Source organism: Prionailurus bengalensis, chromosome F2 (genome assembly GCF_016509475.1).
Source record: "Prionailurus bengalensis isolate Pbe53 chromosome F2, Fcat_Pben_1.1_paternal_pri, whole genome shotgun sequence".
Classification (NCBI taxonomy): Eukaryota; Metazoa; Chordata; class Mammalia; order Carnivora; family Felidae; genus Prionailurus; species Prionailurus bengalensis.
Genome location: NC_057353.1, coordinates 3545313 through 3563976, shown reverse-complemented (window position 1 = coordinate 3563976; position 18664 = coordinate 3545313). Strand labels below are relative to the sequence as shown.

Genomic DNA, 18664 nt, shown 5'->3' with positions numbered 1-18664 from the left:
GGAGCAACTGGATATTCATTTGAAAATAACTTTCATCTCTACCTCATTCTTAAAACAATACCTCCAACTGGAGAAAATACTGGAAAACAAAAATATCTAAGAATAAACATAGCTGATGATTTCCGTTTTGGATTAGGCAAAGTTTTCTTAAATCTAGTGCCAAAAGCCAGATCCGTTAAAATATGATAAAGCGGACTTCATCATAATTAAGAACTTCTAATTTGGGGCAACATATATTTGAACAGACACTTCACCAATGAAGATATATATGGATGGCAAGTAAGCACGTGAAAAGATGCTCCACATCCTTGGTCCTTACAGAAATGCAAATTAATACCACAGTGAGCGATCAAGACTGCTCTATTACGATGTCTACAATTTAAAAACTGACCATATCAGAAACTCTTTACGCAGCTAGTGTGGATGCCAAATGGTCAAACCCTGGGGAAAACAGTTTTGCAGTTTCTTAAAAATTTCAACATACATCTCAATATTGTCTAGCTATTCCATGACTACCAACACTCCCCCGCCCCCCAAAAACCAAATATGTAACACAAGGACTTGTCCATACACATTTACGGAAGCTGTATCTGTAATTGACCAGACCTTAGGACAGAACCAATGTCCGTTGCCAAGTGAATGGATGGTCACACAAATAGTGGTATAGCCAGCAACGGAATACAACTCAGTGATAAGGACAAGGACGAATTGGCCCATATAGTAACAAGGGCAAAACTAAAACTAATTACGCTCTGTGAAAGAAGTCAGGCAAAAATCATACATACGGTATGATTTCACTTACGTAAAATTCTGGAAAGTGTAAACCGATCTGTAGGGGCAGAAAGCGGGCTGAGAATGAAATTAAAATGGGGCTGAGGGAGGACGAGACCCGGCCACTCCACTGGCTTGCACACAAGCTGTCTCCTCTCAAGCCGGATTTTGTACTTCCCAAATTGGAATACACGAGGATCTAAATATCATGTTGGGTCTGGAGAAGTAAGAGAGAGTAAGTCTAGAGGAGATTTCTTTGTGAGCATTTCTTTGTGAAGCACCTGTTACAGATGAAGTATTCCTGCAAAGAAAGTTCATGGAAATTGGGGCTTTTAGCTTTTTATCCTTGGGTGGAACTGCACACATGAAGCCATCCATATCTCAGGATCCCATTTCTTCCCCATCAGTGCCTTTTCCTTAATAGAAAATTCTGTGTGCGCTGGATACTGTATCTGTTTTTAAAATGCTTATTTATTTATTTTGAGAGAGACAGAAACAGAGACATAGAGAGATGGAAAGAGAGAATCCCAAGCAGGCCCTACACTGTCAGCACAGAGCCCGATGCAGGGTTCGAACCCACGAATTGTGAGACCATGGCCTGAGCCGAAACTAAGAGTCGGATGCTTAACCTACTGAGCTACCCAGGCATCCCACTGGGTACTATGTCTTATCCTACCCTATCATCTTTCTATCTATCTACTAATTGATTAGTGTATTTTTCCCACCAGTTAAATAACCCTCTTCCAGAATTTCTAAAATGTAGTTAATTTTATCATTATTTTTCAAATTTTTTTAATGTTTATTTTAGAGAGAGAGAGAGAGAGAGAGAGCAGAGCCGAGCAGGAGTGGGGGAGGGGCAGAGAAAGAGGGAGACACAGAATGTGAAGCAGGTTCCAGGCTCCGAGCTGTCAGCACAGAGCCTGACATGGGGCTTGAATTTGTGAATTGCGAGATCATGACCTGATCCAAAGTCGGTCGCTCAACGGACTGAGCCACCTAGACACCCCTTATCATTGTTATAATAACCAGTTGTATGTATAATTTTGTATGGACTCAACTGTAAAATACTTTTGAGTCTGTCTTTTTACTATGAAGCCTCTGCCACTATCCTTTCATACTGATTTGTAAGCTTGTTGCTTTCGAGGAGGTTTCTCCTTTAAATCATAGAATGCCACCATTTTTTATCACCAAGTATTATAAAATGGACTAAAGTAATTACAGGCCTATTATCCCAAGATTATGGGACTCTATGGTTTGTGTCAACATTTATAAAAGTTTTCTGTTCTGCTGAAAAGAACCTAGGTTTTGAAACACAAAATAAAAACAAAGACAAATCGCCAATCTCGTTAATAGAATACTTTGCTCAAAAATGACACACAGATGCACACATTTCGATCAAACTAAAATGAATGAAAGAAATACTCGTCTCATTGGACTATGAATCTTAGGCTAGCTGGTTATGTGATGCCTGGCACAGGACCAGACAATGCGTAGGTCTGAGCAGAAAGCTGCACAGGGAACGCGACCTGCTGCTTTCAAGGTCAGTGTGTTGCTGGAGAAAAAGAGGCATGGGTGCTAGATCGAGATAAAATGCCACCAAGCTCACGGTCTTACCAAGATTCAGTTGTTTTCCCTTGAATACAGGCACACCTCGTTTTACTGTGCTTTATCACGTTCTGTAGATGCTGCAATTTTTTTTTAACAAATGGGAGATTTGTGGCAACCCTCTGTTAAGCAAGTCTATCAGCGCCATTTTCAGTGGCATGTGCTCACTTTGTGTCTCTGTGTCAAATTTTTGTAGTTCTCGGGGTGCCTGGGTGGCTCAGTTAGTAAAGCATCTGGATGTTGATTTTAGCTCAGATCATGATCTTGTGGTTATGGGATTGAGCCCCACACCAGACTCCACACTGAGTGTGGAACCTGGTTAAAATTCTCTCTCTCTCTCTCTCTCTCTCTCTCTCTCTCTCTCTCTCCTTTGGCCCCTCTCCCCTGCTTACACGCACTCTTTCTCTAAAATGAAAAAAACTGGAGACACCTGGGTGGCTCAGTTGGTTAAGCGTCCAACTTCTGCTCAGGTCATGATCCCACAGTTCGTGGGTTTGAGCCCCATGTCGGGCTGTGTGCTGACAGCTCAGAGCCTGGAGCCTGCTTCAGATTCTGTGTCTCCCTCTCTCTCTGCCCCTCCCCCACTCATGCTCTGACTCTGTCTCTGTCTCTGTCTCTCTCTCTCTCAAAAATAAACATTAAAAAATTGGTAGTTCTTGCAATATTTCAAACTTTTCCATTACTATTATATTTGTTATGGTGATCTGTGATAAAGGACCTCTGATGTTACTATTGTAATTGTTTCGGGACACCATGAACTGTCTCCATATGAGCTGGAGAACTCAGTCAGTCAATGTTCATGTTCTGAGCGCTCCACTGGCCAGGGCCATTCCCCCATCTCTCTTCCTTTTTTCAAGTCTTCCTTGTCCCTGAAACACAGCGATCTTAAAACTAGGCCAATTAATAACCTTACAGTGGCCTCTATTAAATCAAAAGCCACAAATACTTAAGCTTTAGTGGGGAAGGCGCGTCAAAACCGGGATAGGCCGAAAGCCGCGTCTCTTTTGCCAAACAGCCAACTTGTGAACGCAAAGGAAAAGTTCTCGGAGGAAATGAAAAGTGCCCCTCCAGTGAACACACAAATTACAAGAAAGTGGCACAGCCTCATTGCTGATATGGAGAAAGTTGTAATGGTCTGAACAAAAGATCAAACCAGCCAGCGCATTTTCTTAAGCCAAATCTTGATCCAGGCCAAGGTCCTAACTCTCTTCAGTCCTATGAAGTGACAGAGGTGAGGAAGCCACAGAAGAAAAGTCTGTAGGTAGCTGAGATTGGTTCATGAGGTTTAAGGAGGTTTAAGCTGTCTCCATGGTATCGGCGTGCAAGGTGAGACGGCAGGTGGTGATACAGAAGGTGCAGCAAGTTATCCAGAAGCCCAGCTAAGATCATTAATGAAGGTGCCTACACTAAATAACAGATTTCCAGTGAAGTGAAAACAGTCTTATATTGGACGAAGATGCCATCTAGGAGTTTTACAGCTAAAGAGGACAAGTCAGTGTCTTGCTTCAGAGCTTCAAAGGACAGGCTGACCCTCCCGTTAGGGGCTTAATGTATCTGGGGACTTTAAGCTGAAGCTCATTTCCATTGTGACTATCCCAGGGCCCCTCAAGAATTATGCTAAAGCTATTCTGCCTGTGCTCCATCAATGTCCCAACAAAGGTTGGATGATAGCACATCTGTTTACAACGTGGTTTACTGACTATTATACACTCACTGTTGGGGCCTCCTTCTCGGGAAAAGATATTCCTTTCAAAATATTACTGCTCATTGACAATGTATCTGGTCACCCAAGAGCTCTGATGGAGACGTAGAATGACATGAATGTCGTTAGCATGTCTGCTAACACAACATCCATTCCGCAGCCCCATAGTTCAAGGAGTAATTTGGACTTTCAGGTATTATTATTTAGGAAACCACATTTCATAAGGCTATAGTTGCCATAGACAGTGATTGCTCTGATGGATCTGGGCAGAGTAATTGAAAACTTCCTGGAAAGGATTGACCATTCCAGATGTCATTAAGAACATTTGTGATTTATAGAAAGAGGTAAAATATCATCCTCTATAACCTTTCTCCTCGGTAATTACAGAAGATAGTCACTGTAAAATGTTATTTTTGTGAGAATAATGAGGCATGCTACAAAAGAGGAATTTTAGTTAATGATGATTAAAAATGATAAATACAATAAATTATTACCTAAAGGATTTAGGCATATACAGCAGTGTGACATAGGTCTGCTTGTTTAAAAGATCTCTAATGAATTGAGTAAATTATCTAATGAATTGAGTAAAATCTAATGAATTGAATAAATTTTGCACCTAGCTGAGTATCACTGCTTAACAGACACTTAACAGCAAGACCACTGCTGCCCCTTCCCATGCTTTTCAATATCAATTGAAGCTGAATTTCAGCGCATTTTTTAAAATAAATTAACCTGATCCAAATCATAATAGAGAAAACAGATGATTATGTTCTAGGTGCATCAAGGAAATGAGAAAGTTACTCCTCACAAAAAGTGAACTAAGGGATACACAAATGTAATTTCAAATCTAGACTATTGAGATTAAACCAAATCCCAATGGCTTTGGTTTAATACAATTCCTAACTTATTTGATTCCCAGACATTTTAATAATAAAAATGGTTTCGAGTTTATTGAGGTATAAGAGCATAAATAAATGGCACATATTTAAAAGGTAAGGTTTAAAAAGTTGTGCCGCACGCATGCACTCGTAAAACCTTCACTACAATCAACAGAATGAAAATATACATCACCCCAAATTTCCCTCATGCTGCTTTCCGATCCCTTTCTGTTGCCACCCACTCTTCCCATTTCCTAGGCAGCTGCTGATTTGCTTTCTGATTTTGTACCTTAGTTTGCAATCCCTAGAGATTATCTAATAGAAGCATGCAGCCTACATTCTATTTTTGAGGGAAGGGTGCCTGGTTACTCTCACTGAGCAGGATAATTTTGAGATTCATCTACGCTGTAGCATGTACCAGGAGTGTGTTCCTTTTTACTGCTAAGTAACATTGCATTGTATAAATACGATATTGTGTGTCCAGCCACCTGTTGGAATTTGAGTTGTTTCCAGTTTGGGGCTATTCATGTATAAAGCTGCTATGAACATTTGTGAACTAGTCTGCATGAACACATGCTTTCATTTCCTAGGAGCGGACTGGCTGGATCGTATGGTAGGTGTAGATTTAACTTCTTAGTAACTGTCAGACTGTCTTCCAAAGTGGTTGTGCCATTTTGTATTCCCACCAGCAGTGTATAACAATTCTAGTGTATAACAATTCCTCCTTCCCAGCACTTAGTTATAATTAGCCATTCTCGTGTATACATAGTGGTATTTCATGGTGTTTTTCATCTGCATGTGCTTTAAGGTTGAATATTTTTTCATGCACTTATTTGATATTCACATACTTCTCTAGTGAAGTGTCTTTTCAAATCTGGGCACATTTTCTTTCATTGAATTGTTTGATTTCTTAAATATTCAGTTTTCATTTGTTAAAAAAAATATATTCTGGATTTAAGTCCTTTATTCGATATGATTTGCAAATATTTTCTCCCTGCCTGTGCCCTGTATTTTTCTTTGAGCTTCTTTTGAAAAGAGAAAGCTTTACATGTTGAGGAACTCTCAGATTTAATTGCGTTTCTTCTTTACACTGAGGTCTCTACCAGAATCATGATACGTAAGGCACTGTTGTAGGAGGTAAGGATATAACAATAACACTTTTATCTTTAGGAGTCTACAGTTGAGTCTGGGCTGAGAGAGGGACAAAGAGTTAATAGAGAATACCATAAAACGTGATAAATGCAATAAGAAAGAAATGCTTAAAGTCCATAGAAGCCAGTTGGGTAAGTGTAAAAATAAAAACCTAAAATGTCTAGACATAAACAGTGAAGCATTTTTTTTTACTTTTGTTAATCTTGAAATGAAAAAATGTCCAAGTACAACACAAATTCTGCGAGCCATAAAAATTTCTTTTTAACTTAGGCAATGTAGACATATGAAAAGTAGATTTCCTTCATGAGTGGAGTATGCTGTACTTATACATAAATAAAATAGGAAGAAAAGAGAAACATATTCAAAATTTAAAGACAGACATCTAAAAGTATATGCCAATGTTACGTCTTAAATGGCAAGCACATACGTTTTTCCAGTTATTCCAATAGTAAAGACCAAAAGCCAGAGGATGTGGAATAAATAAGGGAGGCTGGGCTGATTCCAATAGGTAGAAATGCAAAATAGAATTTGCTTCGGGAAGAACAGAATTACCACACATCTGAGCTCAAGACAAAACAAAAGAAAACGCAATTCCTTGTTGCAGGAACTGAATAGGGAACTTCAATCAACAAAATGAGCGGAAATGGAAATGAGAGGGTTCTCCAGGGAAAGGCATAAGAGTTGGGCACAGAGGCTTGGGAATGAAATCCTCACAGTGGGAAAGCAGACTGGGCAAACACTTCTCAGAGGCAAACACCTTTACCAGATTCTTGTGCATCTTCTCAAGATGTGTTTATGCCTGTAAAAGAATATGTGTATGTATCATTCTAACCCCTTTATTAAAACAGCGTGATTACTTTATTCCCTATTCTTCACTTTGCTATTGCTTCATAAACTTACTTGGATGACCTTCGACACCAGTACCAACAGAGCTCGTTTATCCTTTTAATGTTGCCTGTATTCCACTGACCGGATATTGAGGTCATTCCAGATCCTTTGTTGGTGTGGATTTGTTTCTATTTACCTTGCTCAGGGGTTAGTTGGATTCTTTAATCTGAAGACTTATAAGAACTCTTAACCATCATCTGTCTTCATACATTGCCTCTCACACGTTTTCCCCAGTCTTTCTGAAGATATTCTTTTAGGTTCTTATTCTAAAGTTTATGTCTTACGTTAACGTTTGTTTTTCACCCTTTTCTGTGTGTACTGACATTCTCAGATATATACTTTCAATGACATATTTTACCTTCATCTTCTATTCTATTATTCAATTGGTTAACTGATTTTAATTTTAAATACACTATTTTTTTAAACTTTTGAACTCCTATGTGATTCTTCTGCAAATCCACATTTTTAACACCATATCCTGTTCTTGACTTATAATTTCCATTTCTTTATTTAAAAAGGACATGATAATCAAAACTAATTTTGGATTTTTTTAATCTCTAAATTATGCTTTCCCCTGTTATGGTCTATTTTCTCAATAATTTACAATTTTGGATTCAAATCTCTTCTTTAATGAGAGTGGTTTCACTGAAAGTCTCATGGATTCTGGACGGTGGGATTTCCCTACAGAGCTCAGCTCTAACACCTGGCCCTGTTGGAAAATAGTGATATGTCTTGGTCCCCTTTATGTTTCACTTTTATTCGAATTTCTCCCATTGGGTTAGCTGTACCACATAGGTAGCACAATTTAAAAAACAGAATCCCACAGGAGGCAGTAGACTTGTGCTCCAGTGGGTGACATCTTTGTGGGGTTTTTTTGTTCTTTTTTCCTTACAGACCTAGATATGTGTCAGGGGCATGAGGGCACTTGATTTTCATTGTATAACAGTTGACTATTTTAACATATCTCTAAATTATTTCATCAAAAGCATATGGATAAATATATGTATTTATATCTAATCTAAGCTTTAGAGAACTTTACATGAAAATTAAGTCAGAAAAAAATTTAAGATTAAAGCAACACATTGTGGCTTAGTCCAAGATAAGGGTGCTGTTTGAATACTAAATCTGGAGGAGAAATGAGACTGTATGTGTTTTCAAATTTTAATTCATTATAAACTGGCTCCTATTTTATTAAGTAGAGAATGTACCTGGGTCCCCTAATGCATTGCTATCATGCTATGCAGGTGAGTTTTCCTATGGTGTGGATATATGAATATTGAACTATAAATGAATCCAATTTCCTGAAAGTCTTCATTTCCATGATGGAAAATAGTCAGGGAAAAATCTATTAACTCTTGCTTTCAGTTTTTAAAATGCCAAGAAGAATTCATTATGATTTTTAAAAATGTGAGATGGAAGAGATTTGAAATAAAATCTTGGTATAATAATATTAAAAGGTTAGCAAATAAAAAGCTATGAATGCTAATGCTTACCTACATTTATTATATATATGCAGGTGTTGGGATATTGAACACTTTTTATTATTTATTCTATATGTAAGGTTTTTTCAGATTCTTATTTACTTTACTATTATTCAAATCCTAGATAAATGCAGAGGTGGCAAAAAATGCCACAGGTCATTGAAAGGAAAATGTAGGGAGTGTTAAATGTAGTTGTCATCATAAATAAAGAATAGCAGTGGGGTTATTAGGGTTATGAAATATTTATAGTAACATAAATTATACTAATTATTAACAATTCACATGTCAAGGTTAGAGAGGGCAAGGAGCGATGGTAACACAGATATTAGAGTCATTCTTAAAGAAACATTCATCATTTATATTTTTGGCAAGAATTCTCCAAGTGAATAGATCTACATTTTATGTATCTGACTATAAAAACGACTAGGTTTACTGATGGGCAATACAACTTTCCCCAATGGCTGATGCTCCTTTCTATTTGAATAATTCCTCGTTAATGAAGTTTTCCTCCACTGCAGCCCTATGAAGTTGTTAAACTGCATTTCCTAAGTAATGTTCTACTGGCCTCAGAAGCACCTGGGATGGAATGGGAGCCACAGAGGGAATACCAGTGATACCCAGCGTGAGGCCATCAGGAGCTCCGGGCTACAGCCCTATTCTCTGCACCACAAACAAGGGCTTCAGACGTAACCACGGCTTGGGATGGACGTGGTGAGACACGTGACACGTACATCTCTCCAATGTCTGTCTCCACCTAAATCATCGGCATGGCTAAGAGCACTGTAGACACACTGGGCTCTCCAGAGCTGTCTTCATTAGTATTTCAGTCGCACAGAACTCTGCAGGCTGGTCTGGGCTAGTGGCATCATCAATAATACAATTTATACAAGAACATAAATTCTATATTCTAAAGAACACGTTTAAAATGTTAACACATTAATGATAATAGTGGCATACACGGAGAATTTTACATTTGTTATTTAATCTTCAAAAATATGAGGGCACTGAGGTTTAGATAAGAGAAGTAACTTAATTTTTATAAGCTGGGATTATTTAAAATTTTTACTATTGAAATTAACTGGTGATTGGCCTACCATTTACAAATAGATAACGCAGATATTGATACACATATAGATATGTAGATAACGTATATATATGTAGATATCTATATATACATATACACACACACACACACACACACACACACTTGAGAATTAGGTCATGCTAGCAGGTGGGAGTGGCAGAGGGAAAGAGAGAGAGAATCTGAATGAGGCTCCATGCTCAGCCCACGAGGGGCTCGATCCCACAACCCAGGAATCATGACTCGAGCGAAAACCAAGTCCAGCGCTCAATCGATTATATCACCCAGGTGCCTCTACATGTTTAGATTTTGATCAAAGTTTGCACATTGACTTTGTATCAAGAGTGAGAAAGTCACGCTGGCCTCTGTTGCTCTAACATCACAAAAACCCGACGCACCACTGACTTGCATGAGTCCAGAACTGAGCCTACACCGACTCTTCTCATTCAAATGAATGTTTTTATAATGTTTATGAAGGTGATGCAAACGTTAAGTTCAGCTTAATAAAACTATAACTGGAATCAGTTATTATTTTCTACAATCAACTATTTTATCTGATAATCAATTATTAGTCTAATAAATCCACTAAATTCTCGGCTGGATTAATCAGACATTATTTTCATTCTGTGCATTAATTTAGACTCATGTAAAGTACATCAGCCAATTTTGAAAATTTCTTCTAACTTTTAGATCAAACATAGGTCTCCCAGATAAGATACGAACTATCTCATGAGAAATAGCTCCCTTAGTTCTTCAACATTATATTCAAATAAATATATGTATTTTGTCAAATATAGCTTTGACTTAGTTTACTTAGATAAAATATTATTTTTTTAGGGGTTTTTTGGGGTAATCTTTATTTATTTTTGAGAGAGAGGCAGAGTGCGAGTGAGGAAGAGGCAGAGAGAGAGGGAGACACAGAATCTGAAGCAGGCTCCGGGCTCCGAGCTATCAGCACAGAGCCCAATGTGGGGCTCGAACCCACAAATGGTGAGATCATGACCTGAGCCGAAGTCGGATGCTTAACCGACTGAGCCACCCAGGGGCCCTGGAGAAAATAATTGTTTAAAACTGTTTTGAATATTATTAGAGAAACAGATATATTACATAATGTGAAAAAATCTAATAAATTATGTGTTTTCCTAGAGAGCAAACAACAGTGCCAATTATTTCCACATAAAAAATTAAATGCAATCAAAACTATTTTCTATAAAAGATAACCTGGAAGTAATATGTGTTTTGTCTCTCCAAGTATGTTTCCATCTTACCTGCTGGTTTACGGGAAAGTTTCTGTTGATTTTTTTAATCTGCAATGATAAATAAATAAAAGTGAGCAATCAACAAAGTTACACAAGAGCCCCCGAATTTTATGAGAATCTATTCTTCCTTTGTTAATATATACTGATATTCCCAACTGGCATACTAAAATCCCATTGCATATCAAACATCAGCTACAAATTTCTAAAAATGTTGGCTATCAAAAGTCTTCCAAATTTGATGTGTACACATGGTCCAAACAGATTTTCTTCTAATGATTTTCTCACTTATGAGAAACAGGAAGCCTGTGTGTCCATGCACAGTCTATCAAGAACATAGAATAACTTTTTGTAATTTAATTTTTCACTTCACTTTTTTTTACGTTTACTTGAAGAGAATTTCATGAGTGACATATCGTAACATTTTAAAATAAATCTTCGGAGAAAGAATTTCGTCTGTATTAAGTCATGTTAACGAACTGTAAACTCCAACTGGAAATGAGTATCGGCTTTTAGACAAGTGAACTCATAACACACAAAGTCTTTGGTTCAACAGAAACTTTGCTAATTAAAACCAGTTTTTATTTTTCATTGGTTGGAGAGAGAAACTTAACGAAGGCTAACTCTGTATGGTATAATCTCACATCACACTAAACACAGGCTTTTCACTTAGAAATTATTTTCCTGATTTAGTTTATTTTTCCTTGTTGTTAGTTTTCAGTTCCCTTTGTCCTACTGATAAATGTGAACTAACAGGAAATGCAATGGATACGAGGCACAAACTTGGAAAATCATCAAACGGCTCATGTGCAAAACTTACTGGCAACATGTGTGTCATTTAAAATACACAAGAAAAGAAAGTTTTGGAAGATTTATATGATTCCAGTAGGGACACACACACACACACACAAACATATCTTTCTTACATTACTATAGTCATTTCAGAATACTTCTTATTTTGGTGAAGAATCAGCTAAAGAAAGTCTCTAAAACTACCAGTGTCTTCAGCTAAAATCAGGATGGGTTTGGAGACACAAACAGAAAGAACAGTTTCCTAAGAATCTTTTATTAATCAATAAAAAAAATCCATACTGAAAAGTTGGCAGAACTATGCTTTTTGCCAGTTCTTATGGATTGTTATAAAAAACTGTAAAATTCCGCCAATAGTTTGTATGGACCTTTGTCTTCCGGCACAAATGGTCAAGCTTTGTCACTTTTAACGTTTTCATCCGACAGAAAAGTCCGAATAATCTAAGTAAATGTAGCCATGCTCAGGCCGCAGGGATGTACGTATACAAACGAGCACATGTATGTGTAGGTTCGATAAATGCAGTGAGAAGCGGGGAGACTATCATTCGTTGTTTTCCAAAATCCTTTCCGTAATCTACCAATGTGAGTCCCGGTGCTGTAAGAGCTGGGACGGGAAAATGAAACACATTGCGTTCAGAGACAATACTTTAATGATGCTCGTTTACAGAGTGTTCTGGAGCTGCAAGGTAGATGCATGATAACACGATCAAGCTGTGCCGTCATAGAGACCTCCGTCTGAATCCGGCCGTAACTGTTACTGAATTTCAGCAGGCAAGTTATTAACTACCCTGTGTCTACTTTTCATCCTACGCAAAAAGTCTATCACCATATGAGCCACACAGATTTGTTGGAAAAGTAAATGAAAACACAAAGGTCATGAAGTTAGAGCTCAATATGTGACAGTTATTAATATAATAAATAATCACATATAAAATGAATATCAAAGAAGTCTGGATTTCCTTCGAAGACAACGGGGGTGTTTTAAAGAAGCTGAGCAAAGATGCCTTGTTTTCTCCTATACTTTGCGAATCCCTTTCTGTTTTCTTGTCAACTCTAGATTAATGTCTATACACTCAAGTGAGTGGCAAATATGCGCGAACCAGGCTGGGGTCCAGAGCAGAGGTTGCCGGCTGAGCACCTCCAGAACCTCAATCACTAGCAGGCATGTCCCAAGTTAGAAGGATAAGGAATCAGCTGACGTTTCCTCAGATGTGAAAGCCTTTCTCAGTTGGAAACAGTATGCCGACTTTTACCTAGGAATGTTCTACGAAACCTGAATTATAAATGAAGATTCAGGGTAGAAAATGCTAGAAGTATTTTCTTTTAAATGACTCATTTTGTCATCATAGGGAATCATACCAATAAAGCCGCTTATGGATAAACATGTTGGAAACATTAATGACGATTTAAATTTATTTTTAAAAATAAAGCTTTGTGTCATACAATTGAAATAATGCTTAACTTAGTAAATGTAATAAAATATCAGGCGATAATATGTTCTTTTTTAAAAGTTTATTTGTTTTGAGAGAGAGAGAGAGAGAGAGAGAGAGCATGAGAGAGGAAGGGGCAGAGAGAGAGAAAAGAGAATCCCAAGCAGGCTCCGTGTTGTCAGCGCAGAGCCCAAAGGGGAGATCCGACCTACGAACTGTGAGCTCATGACCTGAACCAAAACCAAAAGTCGATTAACCAACCATCTGAGTCACCCAAGTGCCACTAAATAATATATTCTTAATGAAATGCATTAATTGAGCAAAGTTTTAAAAATTGTGTACTTTTGGGGCACCTGAGTGGCTCAGTCAGCTGAGCATCCGACTTTGGCTCAGGTCATGATCTTGAAGTTTGTGGGTTCGAGCCCCAAGTCAGGCTCTGTGCTGACAGCTCAGAGCCTGGAGCCTGCTTTGGATTCTGTGTCTTACTCTCTCTCTGCTCCTCCCCTGCTCCTGCTCTGTCTCTCTGTCTCTCTCTCAAAAATAAATGAACATTAATTTTTTTTTAATTTTCTACTTTTGGCAAGAATATTAATTCTAAATAATGCAAATCCTAAATTCTTTGCATTATTTTTAAGACCACTCTTCAAAAAAGGAAAATTGAAATCTGTCAAGAAGATTTGTAATGTCAAACTTCTTAGAAACTAATGTTAATTATGTGTTATCAGAACCAGTCATTTGTGTTACGAAAAGCCAAAACAATTAATATGATGTTGCACAAAACAGAGTCAGAGTCTGAACATGAAGGCTCAAAAAGATGAAAGAATATAACTGCAGTCACATCAAACTAGCTGCTTATGGAGCAGGATTACTTAAATTATTAATCTTTAGGCTGTAAAGGAATAAGAGTGTGGGTTTAACTAGGACTGCCTAACATGTCATTCTAGAAGAGCAGCGAGTGACATAGACAACTACCAAGTAAAGGGCATTCAGGTGAAGGAAATCCATGTTAAGGCTTTTAGTCCGAAAGAGAAAGATAAGCCTGTAAAAACTGACTGTTTAACATCATGTTGACTTAAGACTGTGGAATACAATTGGGGCACCTGGGTGGCGCAGTCGGTTAAGCGTCCGACTTCAGCCAGGTCACAATCTCGCGGTCCGGGAGTTCGAGCCCCGCGTCAGGCTCTGGGCTGATGGCTCAGAGCCTGGAGCCTGTTTCCGATTCTGTGTCTCCCTCTCTCTCTGCCCCTCCCCCGTTCATGCTCTGTCTCTCTCTGTCCCAAAAATAAATAAACATTAAAAAAAAAAAGACTGTGGAATACAATTAATGCCCACTTGGAAATATAAGAGGATATAATTTGCATTGTGTAGTTTTTCAGGAACCCCTCATATCGTAATAAAAAAAAGTAGGAACTATACTTGAATCAACACTCATAAGGTAAAGAAATGATAGAGATAAAGGAAGGAAGGAGGGAAGGATGGAAGGAAGGGAGGGAGGAAGGAAGGAAGGAGGGAAGGATGGAAGGAGGGAGGGAGGGAAGGAAAGAAGGAAGGAAGGAAGGAAGAAAGGAAGGACGGAAGGAAGGGAGGAAGAATAGATAAATCTGCCAGGTAGAAAATTCTATCTTGAAGGAATTATGTTGTTATGTTGCTACCTTAAGGAAAGACTTTTATTTCAAAGACAGCAAAGTGTCGGGTTTTTTTTATAAACCATTTTTAATCATATACCTCTTTACAAATCTGGTGAAACTTATGTGACCTCTTTCGGAGGATTTATAGATACTTTGAAACTCGATAGAGACTTCTAGAAAAGAAGAAAAATTAATGCAATGGCTCAAGAAACACGGTTGATTTGACCTTCTACCATCAGGTAGTAAAACATGATCGTCCTACAGAGAGGATGACCACAGCACAATGAGCTGGGACTGAGAGTGATGTGTCCAAAGCAGGGGTCTTTGTGTCTCCAAGAACCATATCCACCACCAAAACTTTTGCGAATCCCCTAGTGGAACTGACCGGTGACTTTCTCTTCAGCGTTCCCCGGGGGTCTAGTTTCTACACTGTTGTTGCATGTGCCTACTGAACTCTCCATCATGGAACCTGTAATTGAGGAGTCTTTATCTCCCTCAGCCTGGTGGCGTGTCCATACTACCTAACAAGCATTGCCAACCACGGTTAGCTATTGAGGGGGGCACATTTCACGTCGCTCCTACCTTCTCAAACTTGTTGATAATCCTAGATCTGAATCAAAATGATGCCAAGGGTTTCCTTCTGTTGCTGCCGCTACTCTGCAGCTCATCCTTAGGGCTCCGTGTGAGGCTTCCTTTTCAGATTTGAAAATCGGTAATTGGTTCAGTTATCCTAATTCTTCCTTAACTAGGATCTGATTTAATCTTCTTTGTTAGAATAACCTTGTAATTCCAGTTATTACAGAACCGTGGAATTTATTGGAGGAACCCCATTTTTCCACTTTGTGGATGATTTCCATACAAGTAAAATTAACAGAAAGACAAAAATAAAGGAAATCACTACATTAATATATATTTTGGACTGATGAGACCCGTTGGTATTAGGAACCGACATTCTCTCTCTCTCTGCCAAAATATAACCAGCTGTTGTAATTTTATCAGAAGTTCTGGAAATTTAAGTCTTATGACAAATCCCAATATGCAAAATTTCATTTACTTTTAATTTCAAAGACAGTGAGGACTACACACAAAAACCTATTTGTAAACCTGTTATGGTTTATGGAAACCCATCTAAGGGATGGTTATGTTGGTTATGTTAAGAAGAAAAATATTTTAATTTTATAAATAGCTATGCAAAACCATTTTTTAATGTAATTCCAATCTTTATAAAAGTAATGGTACAGGAAATGGAATAAGTAAAATAAAATAATGATCTTGGGGCGCCTGCATGGCTCAGTCAGTTAAGCCTCCACCTCTTGATTCCAGCTTGGGTCATGATCACATGGTTTGTGAGTTCGAGCCCTGCATAGCGCTCTGAGCTGACAGTGTGGAGCCTGCTTGGGATTCTCTCTCTCTCTCTCTCTCTCTCTCTCTCTCTCTCCCCCTCTCTCTCTCTGTCTCTTCCTTGCTCACATTCTCTCTCTCTCTCTCTTTCACAATAAATAAATAAGCTTAAAAAATAATGATATCTTTATATATACAGAATCAGCATTTACTTCAAGTTAAGAAATATCATGATTAAAAATTAAACTTATGAAATCTGTTTAACAAAAAAATATAAAGGATTGCCCTTACATTATTACTTAACAGTGACATTAAAAACTATCACCCAGATAATATGGTGAAAAACGGAATGTAAAAGTATAACTATTTAAAAGGGCAGGATACATATATCAGTAGAGGAAGATAATCTACTATATGATAAATGCTCAAGACAATTAGATTAAAAATAACTAAGATTTTACGGTGTTTGACTACCAAATATATATATCCAAATCAAGACTTCCTCAGTTTGAAAAAAAAAAAAGATACAGAAATGGAACAGAGTACGTTTTGATCACCCTAAAAAGAAAAAAATCATAAAAATTAACCTAATGTGAAATAGAGATTCATTCCTAAATGTCAAATGTTTCCCAGATTAAAAGTTTTGTGTGATATTATTTAAGTGCAACTACATTTAGGCCTATCAAGGATAAATGGTCAAATGCACCCAAGGGTATTTAAGGTTAATCGCCAGGGCTTTGCAAACGCATTTAGAATTTTCAGTTCATGTAGAATTACAACAATTAAAACAGGGTTTTCCTACTGCAAAACGAAATTAACCAATGACTTTTAACAGGTAGGTAATTGAATAAGTAATAACTAAATAAAAATATACCAATAACAACATAATATATAGAATGTAAATAAAAGTAAAAATTAAAATATATTAATAAAAGTAACTGAATCTAAACTATATTGAGCTAATGATAAAAACTGTATTTTAAATTTCAATAGAGAGCAACGGTGGAGTTCGTGATGAATTCCTTGGAACACTGTCACCCACTCACTGGCAGTGCAGTCCATCTTTATGCAGAGATACGTAAGAAATAAACCAAAATCATTAGGTTCCTAAATCGGATGAAAGAGCAGGAACCACAGCTACCTTCCTGTTGGTAGGGACTCGAATGGAGAGAACTGATTAAAAGCGTTTTGTTGGGAGGTATTTGAGGGGCGCCTGGGTGGCTCAGTCGGTTGAGCATCTGACTTCGGCTCAGGTCATGATCTTGTGGTTGGTGAGTTCGAGCCCCCAGTCGGGTTCTGTGCTGACAGCTCGGAGCCCGGAGCCTGCTTCGGATTCTGTGTCTCCCTCTCTCTCTGCCCCTCCCTTGCTCGCCCTCTGTCTCTCTTTGTCTCTCAAAAATGAATGCATATGAAGGTATTTGAGAACACCTGCTGTCACAAGGGTGAGCACAGGTGAGGTCCCAGACAGATGAGCGCACAGAGGTGAGCTGGCCCCCTGTAGACGCGGGATGGGCTGGAAGAGAGAAGCATAATTTACCCAGACAGAGAAAGAAGCAGAGCATTCTTTCACAGGGTCATACTGGCAGCGTTTGTGATCTGTGGGGCTTTGAACACAAAGTTGGTTTTCACATCAAGGTATTGCTGAATTGTGAATCATGGCAGGACAAATGGTTAAAAAAACCGTCATGTGAAAATCATGCAAAAGTAGACAGCAGTTTCACAAATTTGCTGTGCTGAGAGGTGAGCAAGGAGGCTTGAGAGCCAGCTGAGGAGGGCTCCCAGGAATAGACCGTACTCTCAGCTCAAAGACCTGGAGGGCTGTAAGTTGGAAAAGGGAAAAACAAAGGGAAGTAAACAGAATCCTATAAAACTCCAACCCAGTCGGGATCCAGCTGATTGGATTAAGACATCAGTCTTGGTTTGTGAGACCAAAATCGTTCCTATGCTTTGCTTCTTTTTCTAGATACTCATAGGAAGGTATAATCAGTAATGTTCGAACTGATTAATACGGCAAAAAGTCCACAGGGCCATAAAAGATGTGCCACGTAAGAATACGAAGCCTCTTGTCATCCACGGCCGTGACCACGGCCTTGCATTGCCGAAGCCACATTGTTGGTCAAGAAACCAGTTTCTGGCAGAGCGCTAGTTGTGGTTACTTTTGCTTTCTCCGAGGGAGCCCAGATAATAAGATGTAAACGTTAACACCTCGTGAATACAACTGAACTCCCATTTGGCCACAGCTTCACTCAGCACGACCGCAGATAAGGACAGCAGCAAACAATCACGGGGAGCTTAGCCAACATTTTTAAAATAAGGACCGAGGCCTCCTCTTCACTCGTGAGTTTTGAGATCGTTTTGTTTCTTTTCAGGGATACCGTTTAGTTGTATGGTTTGTCTGCACTCAGTCTCCTTCCCGTCTCAAATCTCAGCCTCATGTTGTTCCTTGCTATTGTCAGAACCCGGTGAGTTGTTTCGAACAGAACTTTTTCCCCTTCCTGTAAGCCAGTGTTACTGGACAGGAGCACTGCAGTGTTTTTCATCATAAACTTGTGAACTATGAAAAATGAAAAAAAAATCCATAGGGCACTATTATTTAATGATAGATTTTGAGTGTTTTATATGTCCCGTAAGAATCCATTTA

General features: G+C 38.4%; 1 protein-coding gene across 1 annotated transcript in view; it reads right to left on the bottom strand.

Moving 5' to 3' along the window:
• SNTG1 (syntrophin gamma 1) overlaps window positions 1-18664 on the bottom strand; it is an 888222-nt gene that overhangs the window by 144599 nt on the left and 724959 nt on the right. Inside the window, exon 14 of the mRNA XM_043601045.1 lies at window positions 10827-10865. Within this exon, the coding sequence (XP_043456980.1) occupies window positions 10827-10865 (39 nt within the window). The remainder of the gene's footprint in view (window positions 1-10826; window positions 10866-18664) is intronic.